At 50.3% G+C, this 14490-nt stretch overlaps 5 protein-coding genes across 5 annotated transcripts; 3 read left to right on the forward strand and 2 right to left on the reverse strand.

Moving 5' to 3' along the window:
• Positions 1–864: 864 nt before the first annotated feature.
• On the forward strand, positions 865–2013 carry JN550_002681 (uncharacterized protein; the record flags this gene model as incomplete). Its single annotated transcript, XM_049314003.1, has 6 exons — positions 865–969; positions 1022–1101; positions 1156–1230; positions 1287–1680; positions 1742–1782; positions 1890–2013. 6 exons carry the CDS (start codon positions 865–867, stop codon positions 2011–2013), a joined length of 819 nt encoding a protein of 272 aa, XP_049175206.1.
• Positions 2014–3334: 1321 nt separating this feature from the next.
• JN550_002682 (uncharacterized protein) lies at positions 3335–4600 on the forward strand (the record flags this gene model as incomplete). Its single annotated transcript, XM_049314004.1, has 1 exon — positions 3335–4600. The coding sequence occupies one exon, from the start codon at positions 3335–3337 to the stop codon at positions 4598–4600; it is 1266 nt and encodes a 421-aa protein (XP_049175207.1).
• A 351-nt stretch (positions 4601–4951) lies between these two features.
• JN550_002683 (uncharacterized protein) lies at positions 4952–6541 on the reverse strand (the record flags this gene model as incomplete). Its single annotated transcript, XM_049314005.1, has 1 exon — positions 4952–6541. The coding sequence occupies one exon, from the start codon at positions 6539–6541 to the stop codon at positions 4952–4954; it is 1590 nt and encodes a 529-aa protein (XP_049175208.1).
• Positions 6542–7999: 1458 nt separating this feature from the next.
• Positions 8000–9359, forward strand: JN550_002684 (uncharacterized protein; the record flags this gene model as incomplete). The annotated part of the gene is made up of 3 exons (XM_049314006.1): positions 8000–8476; positions 8533–8990; positions 9041–9359. The coding sequence occupies 3 exons, from the start codon at positions 8000–8002 to the stop codon at positions 9357–9359; spliced, it is 1254 nt and encodes a 417-aa protein (XP_049175209.1).
• Positions 9360–11072: 1713 nt separating this feature from the next.
• On the reverse strand, positions 11073–11832 carry JN550_002685 (uncharacterized protein; the record flags this gene model as incomplete). The annotated part of the gene is made up of 2 exons (XM_049314007.1): positions 11073–11375; positions 11458–11832. 2 exons carry the CDS (start codon positions 11830–11832, stop codon positions 11073–11075), a joined length of 678 nt encoding a protein of 225 aa, XP_049175210.1.
• Between the last annotated feature and the right edge of the window lie 2658 nt (positions 11833–14490).

Raw genomic sequence — 14490 nt, forward strand, 5'->3', positions numbered from 1 at the left:
GATGGGAATTTCGGTGTCCCAACCAGGGATCTGGGTACCAAAAGACAGGAGCAAAGTCATACCGCCAGGAGCTTCACTGTTCGCTAGATAACAAATAGGACATAGGGTGTACTCCAGTGTCTTGGCGGTGCAATCGCTATCTGCAACGATCCAATAACAGCCATGGATTATCTCACCGAATCCTTCTCATGGCCATTAGCATCGCTCTGTGGTGAGTGCCAGGGTCCCTGCTTCGTTGTTGGTAATCCATTCAATCCTAGAGTGGTCCAGGCACTTTCCCGTGTCTCGTGCAGGCGCCACATAGCCTCTCATTGGCCCGAAGCCTGTGGTCAATATTTCCCCAATTCAGCCCCCGAGCTCATTGCTCTGTCGGTCGTGCGTCTGATAATGCTAGCAAACGACATACCGTAGACTAAACTTCGCTCATATGGGCTGACCGTTGACTTCAATTGCCACATGACCGTTTCTCTTAGGTTCTCTACGATGTTTTAGCGGCGAATTTATTGTGTTGCCGAGACTTAACAACGGCACTTTGCCCAAAAGCGTAGCATCATTGCGAGCCGAACAACTTGGTGGGCAAGAAGGATGCTGACCGACAGGCTTCCCCGCAACCAGCTTGTTGGCTCGAATATTGATTCGGCACATAGCTCCCCAAAATATGCATGGGCTCTCCTTGTTTGGTGCTGGAAACCGCCCTTCCCGTGATGGACGCCGTGGGCAGATTCGAGTACACCGCGGCATAAAGTCGGCTGGTGCCGCTCCATCACGCCCTCGCTCCCCTCTATCACCTTGATCTCTTAATTGAATGTGTTGAGAATAACACTGGTACTACCAGATATATCAGCCTCCGTCAAAGAGAACATCATGTCAAACGATACTTCGGAACATGTTACCCAAATCCACGATGAGGAGAAAGGTCTGCACAGAACAACGACTGGGGTGACCATGTCTCCAGAACTATTCGAAAAGGTACCCTCATGTGACTGGGTTGACTGGTATCTATACTGAGAGCCTTCAATAGTTGTATCTGACGCCGAAGGTCCCACGTGTCGGAGACTATAACAAACGGTTTGCAAATCCAACTGGGCTTGGTTTGGTCGGGTAAGCTTGTTACCGGCGAGTCGGTGATTGTGTGCGTTGGTTGAGAAGGACTAGCTTCGTCATATCCACTTTCACCTTTGCGATCATATTGATGGGCTGGGGAGGCGCCAGCGGTTTCTCTCCTGTCGTGTGAGTTGGCCTTGGCCCCCGTTGATCTTACAATTCCCTTTCTAACACCCATGTAGCGGGATATTCTTCTTTACAGGCCCCGTTCTCCTGATCTTTGCGATGGTCTTCGAATGGGTCATGGGCAATTTCTTCTCGATGATGGTAATGGGGCTTTTCGCCGTCTTCTGGCTGTCGTTCGGACTCCTCCAGTTGCCGACTTTGCAACTCGGTATTCCGTACGCGTCTTCTGTGGATCCGACCGGGCTGGCATCGCCGGAGTACAATTCAGCAGTTGGCTTGTATTTGCTAGTCTGGGGATTCGCCTTATTCACCTACTTCATCTTCACCTTAAAGATTAATACCGTGTTTGCACTCATCTTCGGGCTCGTGAGTATTGCGTCATGGATTCTTTCGGGCGCATACTTCAAAGTGGCCGCCGGTGAGTATGATGCGGCTGGCCGACTCCAAAAGGTACAATTTTCCGTTCCAGCATCACCATGCTCTTCAGGTTAGATGCTAACGCCATTACTAGGCGGGTGGAGCATTGCTATTCGTAGTAGCGGGATTAGGCTGGTAAGCGACCCTCTCAGCGAGATTCCTTATCCTTGATTGATTTCCTATGTTGTCTCAAGAGGCACATGTTTTGAACAAGAAACACTGATATCTGATTGGCGCACAAGGTACATGACGTTCATCGTAATGGCTGCAGAGATGCGCATTTCTGTCAAGCTTCCTGTCGGCGACTTGAGCCATCTTTGGCCTCGGACGGATAGAGAGATCACCGCAGGAGATCATCAAGACTAGTCGCATGGGCATCAGAACCTCGACCACCGGAAGAGGATGTGATTGTGATGGAGTATGGTGATATATTTCTCTTCCTACTCACAACTTTATAATCAGTTAGTTCTGTCCTAGTTGTTTTGCATAGAAACCATTGTGAAAAGCGTGTATCAAGCTCACTCCCATTAACGTAAGGCCATGTAGCAGTCAGCCATGGCGATATAGAATGAAAGACTTATCGAGCCCAAAGATATTTCAACAAAACAAGATTCAATCTGTATCACGTAGCAAGAAATGATGTGCGGCTAAAGTATGAACGCTGCCAATGCGGACGGAAGAGCTCTCGTGTGTCGTCTACCCAAGACGAATGTAGGGACGGTCAGGTTGAACCGGACAATATACTTGACTTTTGAGTATCCACCACAAGTTTACAGGTTTTGATAGGGCTTCTCCTAGCTTCGCTGCACCTTCGGGCGAGAGGGCGCCTTGTCTACAAATATGCGAACCTGGTGCGAACCCAACCGACCTTCATGGTGTAAGCGAAATGATTTTTACTTGATTGCTGCTCTAGCCAGCATGAGCAGACCAGGACTTCTCGCATACATCCCCAAACAGTGAAGATTGATAGTTTTTCTAGTCATGGGCCATTCTGGCCTTTGGCCAGCCGGTTGCTGGGGAAAGCCTTGGGCCCACTTGGGCGAGAGCCATCATTGGTCAAGACTCGCGGGGCCAATGGCCGCGCTGTGGAGTGGAGACGCTTCACGAGGTCACGTGATTTGCAGGCTGCACTGACCTCTCCGCTCGTCTGCTCTCATTCACGTCCCAGCCTCCCAACCTCGTTCCTCAACACCTTTGTCGATGACGACAGTCCGCAACACCGATGCACAACATTCACGCGGCGTATCTCAGCTTCATTTTGATTCCATTGCGTCTTCACTCAAAGGTACTCATCTGCTCTCGCGCGCCTGCTCATCTGCTGTCCCTCGGTGGTCTTAGTCTACGGCGCCCTTGACCGATCCTACTGGCTTCTACTCACCGTCCGCGGCCGGTGAAAGACCCAGGGTCTTGGGAGGGTGCTCCTTTCTTCTACGAAGGGGGAGCTGCCTGCTAGCTGAACTATTCCGCCGTGTGGCTGGCGATGTGGCCGGGCTGTCCGAGATCTTGTCTGCTTCCTTTCGTCGACCCGCCCTCCATCCATCCCGCCAGGGCGCCCACAGCTCGAGAGTCAAGGCTACTCTACCGCCAGAAGCCTGGGTGGGAGGGAGTTCCTGTCTGACAGGGGGCCGCACTTTGACCCTGCCACCCGTCCCCTCTTTTGCTGCTAAATTTTTCACAGTAACGGCCTATGGTCTCGTCGTCGCAGGCCTCGACGGCCTCTGCGGACGTTAGCGACGACGATGCCGGTCTAAAACGCGACATCTCACTAGCCCAGCCTGAGATTGGGCGACTCCAAGGCGAGGGGGCAAACCAGCATGAGAAGCACAACAGGCTTGAAGCGACTGTCAAATGGACCGATAATGGCCGTTCTCAAGAACAAGCTGGCCTGATGTTTGATCTTCAATACCATGCCGCCTACAACACAGCTTTCTTCAAGCTACGCGCCTCTGTCACGATGAAAAACAGCCCAAGCCCCGACCAAGTATCGTTGTTTATATTCCTCGCACCAGAGGTCATTCAGACGCTGTCCCTAAGCAGTGACCATCCACAAGACCTTGGCCCGGATACCGTACGCCTGCACTTTCAGTTGAGGGATGGTCAAGCCGCTACCCCTACCCTCGTCGTACCCAACTCCATAAATCCATCGCACGTGGCTTGGAAGAACAAGCAATCCAGCTCTATTTGGGATTCGCTACGGTCACTGGCGCGTGCCACGGACTTCGATGTGCTCTGCCGCCTGCCGCGGCGTGTCATGTCCGAGGCCCGACTACAGTCACTTTGTGAGGCCTTGTCCAGCCACGGAGTGGTTTCCACACCAGGCTTCGCTAACCTGGGCGGCCTGTATGGCGGCAGGGGGGGGAAGGTAGTCACGGACGAGGTCGAGGTCGAGGCTGCGGTTCAACCCTCTGATGAGTCGCCGCCGGCATACCAAGACCTCGAGCCCGGACCACCTATGCCTCCTATAGTCCAGGGAAAGTCCTCCAATAAGCGCCGTCGAGGAAATTCAGATATCGATGGCCAGAGGATACTTCAAAAGCCGCGAGAAGACTTGGAGTCCACCGTGGCATGGTTGGTCACTGAGCTGAAGGACCACAAGGCCAGGGAGGCAGTAATGGCCGCTGAGCTTCAAGAGTACAAGCTTCGGGAGGCCATGTTGGTCACTGAGTTGAAAAGGGTTAACGAGAAAGTTGCCAAACTGACATCCCAGCAGGAGCAACATGAGGCAAAGTGCACGGCTCTGGATGATGATATGCATGATCGCATCGGCGCAGTCGAAGCAAGACTCTATGAGCTTGATGAAGATCTAGATCTTAGAGTAGACAGTAGGCTAGATGAGACGCTCGACCTAAAGTCGGATAGCATCCGGGAGGAGCTAGTAGACTATATAGACGAGAATCTGCCGAATAGGATACAAGGTGTGCTCGAAGAGGCGACCTTTTCTGCCCGCTTCTAAACAACACCGCCTTTACTATGCAGTCCTACGTGTATGGTTTAGATTCCACGCTGCCAATTGGTGCATATAATTTTGTTGAATGATTCTTACACAAGAGACCGTTGAACGCCGAAGACGTAAGCGAACTGCCGTCCGTTCGGAAGGATTCGGAAGGACAAGGTCGTTTCGTTCGCTAATCCTCTATAAGGTCGGTCCCTAGTGCCTTTGTGGTAAGAGTGATATGTAGAAGCAAACTGGGACAAGAAAATACCGAACTTTGAGTACAGTAAATTGGTGGAATGTCTACTCTACCCTATATAAACACTGTCGAATGACAGGATGGCACCAGTTCCAGAGTTCCTTTATCGACTTCTACGTATTGAGGTTCATCTCGTATCGCTGGAGAATAGAGTTGTAGTCTTTGTACCATTCCTCAAGCCACCCCGTCGCATCAAATAACCGAGTCGCGTAGCAGCTTAATGTAGGATCGAGATCCTTCATCCGTGCTGTCAAACCCTGCAGCTTCAGACCGCATTGCTCGACTCGAAAATTGTCCCTCATCAGGCACCGTCCGTAGGTATTTGCAGGATCAGTCGCCGCTACCAAGACGTTGACCAGCACGAAGAGAGAGTAAACCACGCTAGGGGCAAAGCAAAAAGAAGGAAGACTGAGGGCCAAGGCAGGGTCCATCTCTGAGGCGATGTCAATGACGGCGTGGCAATGGTGTACAATGGCCCCGAGAGCTTTTTGGAGGGGAGCAATGAAGTTATCTGGCCTTGGGAAGTCTTTGACGGCGATACGTGATGGAATAAACGGTGCTGCAAACGATGCCTTGTTCGTCGGGGTATGTAGCACCAGTTCGTAGATATGGATCATGGCTACATGACCCCACACCTTGAGCGTGAGTGATGTTGCAAGGCTGGGTGGAATATGAGATACCCATACGTCTACCTTGTTCTTCAAAGCCTCGATTGAAGCATAGGTATTGTAGTTGTTACCATCCACGAAGGTTTCTAATCGGCAAAGGCCAAGCTGATCGGAAATTTCTTGAATCAACTGGATGATGCGGACAATCTGACAGAGCAGAATGTCGAATGCGTCCCCTCTGCTTTCCAGGTGTAAGAGGCAATCCTGGTGATGAGCATTCCACGGGACTGTGTTGGGGCGCCGTATGCTGATAGATGATGTCGAAAGTGCCACGAAGCAGGCAAGCCAGGTACGCCGCGCCTCAAGCGATGCTGAATCCTCATGCCGGCTGAAATACGCCACCGGAGAGGGTTGCAGCGAAACCCCGGCAATCCCGAGGTCGATGGCCATATCGGCAGCCAGTTGCACAATCTGATAGCAGCTTCCCTGCTGTCCCCTGCGCGCCGTCTTGTTCCAGAAAGCCGCAATGAGCAGGGCCTGCACGAGCTCGAGGGATCTCTGGCCTCGGCCAATCACCTCGTCGCCAAGGATGTGCACTGTTTCTCGCACGAGCTCGTCGTGCTCGTCAATACTGGTGCCCTGTGTCTCCTGGGTAACGGTATACACCACCACAGAGAGGAGAAGGATTGGCGATTCCGCGCGGACACGGTCTAGTTCCAGGGGTACGCGAATCACCGGCCACGCAGCTCCCGCCCGGTGCGCAAATAGGTGGAGCAGATCCTGTTGTTTGGTCGGCGGGATTCGGGCGTCTAGGAACGATAGCACAGTGGGAAAGCTGCTCTCCAGGAGGTTGCCGGGGGACCGGCCTGGCGTCGCGCTGCTGCTGCTACTACTCTGCTCTTGAAGCGCGTTCCTGAGTTCTCGGACCTGGGCTTCGAGCTCGTTGATGCGGTCACGCTGGAGACGCGATGCTGCCGGCACGCACTCGAAGTTGTTGCGGCTGCACCGCTCGCACGCCCCTCCGGGATGTGTGCTTACATCGCACTTGATCTTGAGACGGTGGCACTCCTCGCAAGCACGATTCCGCTTTCCCATATTGCGTTTGACACCTGCAATATTCGGATCTGCAGTAGATTGGAACAATAGCTCTCCATTCGCAGCCCGTCCGAGGACGTGTCAGATTTCCCAAAGGCCCTTCCAGGATTGGTAAGGCCTTCGGCTGTGGGGCCTTCGTATAATCCTGAATTGGAGTCCTCGGTTATCATCCCGAAACCGTTTTGGCAGGGCTGAGCTTTGTTTTTTTACTCAACATTCCCTTTTCATAACTGGGCAGGCTGATACGGTTGGTATAGCATTCCCGCGAAACCATCAAGTTGAATTCATGGTCTAGTACTAGCTCTAAGTATGCACGTCAAGATTTCTTCTGTAGGACTATCTTAAGCTTAAAAAGTAGGTTACTTGGAGAGTAGAAACCCACTATGAAGCTACTTCGCTAGTGCCCATCCCCCTTGCTGATTGATGCACAAGGGCCCGTTCCGGACCCCTGGCCAGGCCTGTCAGTTTGGCGGCTAAGAAACTTAGATGAATGCAGAGCTGCAGCAGCATTCTATAGCATTTTCCAACGTAATGAGTCTCGCTAGAGAAGGCAATCAAGTCATGACGTAACTAGATTTTGGACCAGTAGAGCTTTTAGTCATCACTCTTGGCGGTCATGGGCACTCTGTGAGTGCTACACTCAATGCGCAAGTTAGTGTCAGCGGTATGGTCTTCCAAAACCTTTGTTAGGAGTAGAGCACCGCGCGTACCGTTTTCGGTAGTCAGTACCAGAACTATTAAAGCAGGAGATTTTCAATCGGTTCAGGTGCTTATTCCAACAGACGTAAATGGTTGTCTATGTACTCGGGAATAATTGACGTACACCTTGGGGCAACGGTCGGGATACCAGACTTAAGCCTATACGAGATATCTAGAAGTGAGACAGACAGTCTGCCTGCGTTGTATTGAGTTTAGGGAATCCATTCGGAAGGAATTCAGTTCTCACTAGACGAGTGCTGCATCTGGCTATGCTTCAATGGCTAGTTTGAAAGTTGGGGGAATTTAAGCGAAAATGCTGTTCTGCCTGAGAATGGGGTCGGCGAGTTTTGGCCGTCTCCACCCCTGGATATGGCTTTGGTGATTGGTGTCCACGCTCCTGGGCAATGGCTGTGCAGAGTTGAACGTCTTGGATCGTGAGAATGATGATGCTTAGAGTACCAAGATCGAAAGAAAACCTTCTAGATGGCTAGGTTTTCACTCGATCGTGAGCCTGCAAGTTGAAAGAATCCGTCTTGGCAGTTTCTCACATTTGTCAATATGGGATCCTCGATTTATGGAAAGTTAGAGCGAATCTTGCGCGGCCCTGAACGAGTTCAATGTATAAAAGGTATGTCAATTGCCCATCTAGTTGTGAGAGAGAGGCTCTACAGCATCGCATTACTGGCTTCATTCACTCTTCCCTAAGCAACAACAACTACAACTTTCACACTCCACCCTGCGTTTCAGGATAATTTCACCATGCGTCCATCACTTTGGTCTTGTATGTTAATGGCGGGCTCTTGCCTGGCCCAGGGTGACATTGCGGCGCTTCTGGCCTCCCAAGACGACCTCAGTACGCTGCTTGAGCTTGTTGGTCTCGTGGATGGCCTTGCAGAGAAACTCGCATCCGCCTCCAACATCACCATCGTGGCCCCAACAAACGAGGCCTTTGCGAAGGTACCTCGGGACACCCCAGAGGGTGAGGCCATCGAGCTTCGCAACGATACGATTGCCATTGGAGCTCTCCTTGCCAACCACGTCTTCAAGGGAGTTTACCCAGCAAGTGCCATCACCAATGTTCCCACGTTCGCCCAGACTTTGCTCGACATCTCATACATCAATGAGCGACAGCCTTTCTCCAACTTCACCAGCGGCGCCTACAATGGGCTCGTGAAGAACGGAGATGATGTATGCGTCCTGTCTGGAGAGCTGACTGTCTCTACCGTCACCCAAGCCGTCCGTACTCACTTCATATACACGATGGTATCTTGGTTTACTAATTTCATTAACAGGACATCAAACTGGGTGAAGGCATCACGATCCACAAGATTGATACTGTACTTTCATTTGGAGCCCCATTCCAGCTCTTCACATACCGGTCAGGATACCTCGCCATGAATGCTGCGCTGGAGGCTGCTCAACTGAACTTCGCGTTTGGCGAGACCGAAGGTGGTGCAGGCCTCAATATCTCGGACTTTACCATCTTTGTGCCCACTGACGAAGCCTTCAAGTCTATTGGGTCCGTGCTTGAGTCGGCGAGCATAGAAACGCTTCAAGATGTCCTTCGCTACCACATTATTCCCAACAATGTCATCTTCTCGCCCTCCTTGGGCAATGTTACCGTCAAATCCCTCCAAGGCACCGACCTGACTTTTACTGTCTTGCCAGACGGATCCGCCTGGGTGAACAATGCAAAAATCACCTTTCCCAACAATATCCTCTATAATGGTGTCGCGCATGTAATTGACAGGTTAGTCGACTTCAATCATCAAAAAGTTAGACTTACTAACCAAGTCTCAGTGTATTGAACCCAGCGCAATTTGACCGAGGCTCTCTGAAACCATCTGCGCCGGCATCTGAGCGAGTCGCCTTTCCCAACGCTTCGCCGGTTTCAAACCTGCCTTTCACAAGCGTCTCTTTCGCATTTGATCACATGACATACACAACCACGCCAGTGTTGCTTCAGACTGTCGCCGCCGTCCCTACCGCGTCAGCTAGTGCCACTACCACTAAGTCAAGCTCCCCAACTTCAGTTGCCACTGGGGCCGGTACTGGAATTTTCCCCAGTGTGGTTTTGGCTCTTTCCGTCGCAATGGGTATCGCTGCGTTCCTTGTCTGAATGAAGTGGCTATAAGGGGAAATAGAAGGCTTTTGGCGTCAGTAATTCACTACGGTGGATGGTGAAAGTGCGGGATCCTTGCCACTCACCACTTCCCCCACGCCAAATAGGTCCGGATAAACGTTGGTCAAGCTGCTGTATTTTTTATTTTGTTTTCCCGTAGCACGAGTTCAACCTTAATATGCATAATGCCTCCTAGCTTACACTAAATTTCTCTTCGGTCCATTGTCCATCTTCCTTCAAATGCTTCATCAATGTCCAGCACTGGGGATTATTATGAGTATCTATCGTAGGAGATCGGCGCCGGGATTATATTGGGTAAATAGGTGGTAAACAACGGCTCCCAGCCTGGCCAGCACAAGACACATAATTAGCGCGGACACTGGAAAACCGAGAAGGTTAAAGAACATATGTGACATTCTACTCAGCTCCAGTCAACGAGCACAGTATCTATGCGTGCAAGCTGAGTGTACCGCACAACTATCTCTCCAAACCATAGCCCGTTTAGTGATATCTGCCGCCTCTGGAACCACATCCTCCAACTCGGACCCGTTTAGGTATTTGCCCCTCAACCCAGGGTCAACATCAAATGCAGCTCGGATCACGTCGGCGCTTGATTTTCTAATGGTTCGGAAGGTACCATTAGGCTCGAACCAGGTCAAAAGTGGCGCAAGCAGGGGAATGATGATTGGGAAGAAAAGTACCCGCCCAAACCAATCGCCCCGCCTAATAAGGTCAGTACCCATAGACCCTGGGTCTATTCCAACAATAGAGATGTTTCTCAGCATCGGGTCGGAATCAAGGCGGCGTTGCTATTGTGTTGGCAATTAGTCGCTGGCTTTTACTTTTCAACGATCTGGTGAAAGCTTAGTTGTTGGGTGATTCCGCGACAAATAGAGACGCAAAATCAGGAGAATGAGTGGTCGAATCAGTGTTTGCAAGCAAATAGCACATATGACTGTTGGGTACTTCTTACAAGCTCACCTACTGTCATAATGGCGCACATCTTGGCCGCGCCGTATCGACGACATCCAGCCATCCGAGGAAGCTCGTTGGCCTGATCCCTACTCCAGGTACCTTTGGCAATGGAATCAATGTTGTTGTCTCGCAAAAAGATCTTCCATTTTTCATTCTTGTAATATCCATCAATGTTGTGAACTGGATGATTGACACTTTGAGGCCGGTTAGTTACCCTTCGATCATCCACCACGACAGAATTCTGCTCACTTGTAACTGTTACTGCCAACTACGACGATTCGGCCGTTGGGTGTATCCATGCTTTGAAGCAACCTAAGAGTGAGAAGCCAGTGCCCCAAGTAGTTGGAGGCAAAACTGGTTTCGAATCTGGCACCAACACCAGGCTAGCTCCCAATGCGAATCCTTGTCAGCACCGAAGTGAGGGATAAGCATGTACATAGATGGGTGGAGGGGAGCTGCCCTTGGTGCAGCCATTCTCCGTCTCGGCACTGGTCGGCATGCCCTTTTTCCCTGCGTTGGCTCCTGGGATCATGATGCCTTCCATTCCAACGGCTGTGATGGTCAAATCTGTATAGCGTTTTAAAGAATAAAGAACACTTCGGCGCCGCTACACAGGTCGCTATCCACATGGTCTTGCTGCCTCTTTTGATGATGATTACAAAAGTCAACCACTTGAAAACGAATCAAATCGGGACCTTGATACAATATGGTTGATCTGCGCTCCACGCCGTCTAATTATAGAGCATTTTTCTTTACAATGTCCGCAACCTCCTTCGTGGCGGTGAAGTTTGGACAATGCCCCGTGGCCAGCTCAAAAGTCTGCACCTCCCGGCCTTCCTTCTTGAGGCCCTGCACGAAGTTCTGCTGATAGTTCAGCGACACCGTCATATCTGCTGACGTATAGATGTATGAGACAGGAATCTCCCACCAAGCAGCATGGTCACTTGGCTGATACATGCACCTTCCATTATATTGCACCATTGCGCTGATATAGGCTTCAATCTCTGCATTGTCACGGCCAGGCCCGACAACCAGGGGCTTGAAGTCACGGCTGAGGCAGCTGTCGTCCTCGGCAAAGTCGAATGCTATGGACCAAGTCCATATTGCCAAATTCCTTTACCTTATCCATCATGGTGACGCCTTCAGGGAGAGCATATGCCGTCATATAGATAAGACGTGACACGCCACCTTCATGGCCTTGAGTAGATCGTAACTCTTGACCCAAGCCGTAAAGCCCATTCGAGCCTACCTGACCCCCGTACGAATCCATAAGAACCACGACCTTGCGGCCGTCCCTGACCAGTTTCTCCACACTGCTGCGGACAAATTTTGTGTCATCGGAGAGATAATTCGGGGGGCGCGATTCGTGGCTTGACGGTAGGCGGGGGACATGTACCTCATAGCCGTCTTCTTCAAGAAGCTTCTTTAGCTCATCGTAGTGTTGAGGTTTATGCCAGCCACCATGCACGATGAGAATAGTTAGCATCGTAGACATTGTGATAGCAATAATGGATCGATTGGGCACAAGTGTCCGCAAATCAAGTCCCGTGTGACGTTGGAGAGTAAAATTGCAAAGCACAAACAGGACAGCTCCAGGCTGAGTTGTCACCTTAGATTTTTTTTATTGCCTATCAGCGCGCTATCCTGCAGTCCCTTACATGACAACCCTTGCATTCGCATATAAGAATTCCACCATACAATCCACCCCGAAGCTGAACTTTTCACTTATCAACTTTGATGAGTGGCCACAATTGGGTGCATTGTTTATGATTTGAAAAGTGATTTAAGATCTAAAACTATTATTACCAAATGAATCAAGTCAAAAGTATTCATTTACCAGAAATCTAATTTTGACGAGATCAGATGGCAGCCCATGTTTACGTTGAATTCGTAGATTGCATACTCCGTATAAACCATAGGGGCCCTAAGAGTTTGTGGTCTTATTGGCCTGCTTGCCTGGTCGCCTATTTCGAAAATAGCCTTGCCCAAGCATGATTTGACGATATTACCCTCCAGCGGGCGAAACCAAGCCGCATAATGACTCCTCCAAGAAAGATTGTCAGTAGAAGGTTCCAGTAGACTATAGCCATTACAGGGACAGCGATACAACCAGTGACTGAAGCCACACGAAAAACGGTAATAGGATATCGAGGCGGTTGTTTCATTAGCCTTTCGGCAGGTGCATATTGATTACACGCAGTGCTTGCGGCTTGAAAAGGCCACCGCAATTCATCACCATTATATCCCCTGTATTCAGACCAAACAATCAAATGGATGAACAGGTAACTTGCACCAGGAAAGCAAGCGGCCCCATTGAACACAATATAAAAACCACAATGAGCTCTTAAAAAGAATCAAGAGATGCGAACAATCAGTGTGAATGAGATATCCACTATTTATAGAGCGTTGCGCAGAAAGCAAGCCAACTCTAAAGATACTACATAGTGACATTGTTGACACAACCGTTTCACCATTAGCCCAGGACAGAGAAAATCTCTTTCACCGGTCCAAATTTCCGCGAAGCGTCACTCTCCGGGTATCACCACCGTCCTCGCTGGGACCACATCTGAGGTATTACCACAAAGACAGCATTCCTGCAATCAAGTCTCTATCCAAGACTCGAGGCACCAGAGCTAAGTTCCGCACAATGTCTCGGTCAGGGTACATGGCCGTAACCCCTATCTCTTGATATCACCGTGCACTAACCTATCCACAGCTTCACACCCTTCGTCTTTTCACGTGGTGAGCAAAGCTTTCCGAGCATGACATCAAGCAGTTCAACGGCTTGCTAACTAAGTACCTATGAGACTTCACCGCGGACCTATCAATGGTTGTCCAGACTCAAACTATCGTCGAAGCACGTATGCAGAGAGGGTTTACTCTCCAGAAGCTTCTCACGGCCGCGCAAGAGGGCGTGGCAGGTCTCCCCCGGGGAACAGTGGCTTGGCTATGGTTCAACGCCTTGGTGGTTGCTTGCAAAGGTACAGCGACATCTCGATTTCCCCCAATCTCTCCGTGCTTTGCGTTGACAGAGATCTGACCAACGGCAGAGCGAATTGAGAAGCCGAGACTGTGAGGATTAAGACACAGGAAAACTCTACACGGCAGAAGAATAGGCTGCTCAGGATGATTTAGTGCTGAAAGATGGTCTCAATGAAAATCGGCTACTGAGGCGGAACATTACATGCGCTCTACCCACGAAGTTGTCACAGCGATGCATTAGGTTTACAGGAGGTCCGGTGAGACACCGTACAGTTTCCACTATATAATCTCCACCTTGTCCCTCTTCTTTGAAAAGGGGACAAGATTCCGTCTCTCTATGAATTGCGCCATACATTGGACCTCTGATTATGCCTGACCTAACACTTCCCCTCTGACAGAAGTGAACCCCTACTAAGAATATGTTGTCTACTGGCCCCTCCTGCGAGGTATATTTTTGCGTAGCAGCAATCTCCATCCGGCAGTTGCAAAATTCAACAGGCCGAGCTTGACAAAGTGCCCAAGCAGACGATCTGTGAAATGGGCTGAGGCATACAGCGGCCACTTATCAGTGCCGTGTCACAACCTAAACCCTGCTTTGTAATTCTCCTATCTCTCTTCATAAGCCGCAGCTAGAGCCTTAGGGCCGCCTCGACGTCGTGCAGGATGGCGCGGCCGGTCTGCCCATAGGAACCGTGTGCAGGATCTGGTACCATGTTATAATATTCACGTGCAAAGGTACGGTAAACTATGCTCTTTTCTGAACCTTGTGTTGAGATAGGTAGCTAACCAGCGGCAGAGCGCTTGGAGAAATCAAGACTGTAAGGGATGGATCACAAAGGGCAAAATAGCAGTGTCATGCACCACTTCAGAAAAATCCACTGCTGCAATGCTGTGAATGAAATCGAGGCACACTTTTACACATACTATGATTTGAAGTCTGGATGAAAATAAGATCAGATCCAGCCGTGTGATTCCCCTATCTCTCTTCATAGGCCACAACTAGAGCCCAATTCTCGGCTCAGCACAACTAGACCACCAAAAGCTGTGGAACTTGAGAAAATCTTCCTTACTACCTACGATCTATCTACTGTGTGGTATCGGCCCCCAAGTCCATCTCTGACAATCCGCAATAAAAACAAAACCGCCTGAAAATGTCATTTTTTCACCTGGA

The sequence above is a fragment of the Neoarthrinium moseri genome, assembly GCF_022829205.1.
Source record: "Neoarthrinium moseri strain CBS 164.80 chromosome Unknown scaffold6_Wmoseri_CBS_16480, whole genome shotgun sequence".
NCBI classification, from domain to species: Eukaryota; Fungi; Ascomycota; class Sordariomycetes; order Amphisphaeriales; family Apiosporaceae; genus Neoarthrinium; species Neoarthrinium moseri.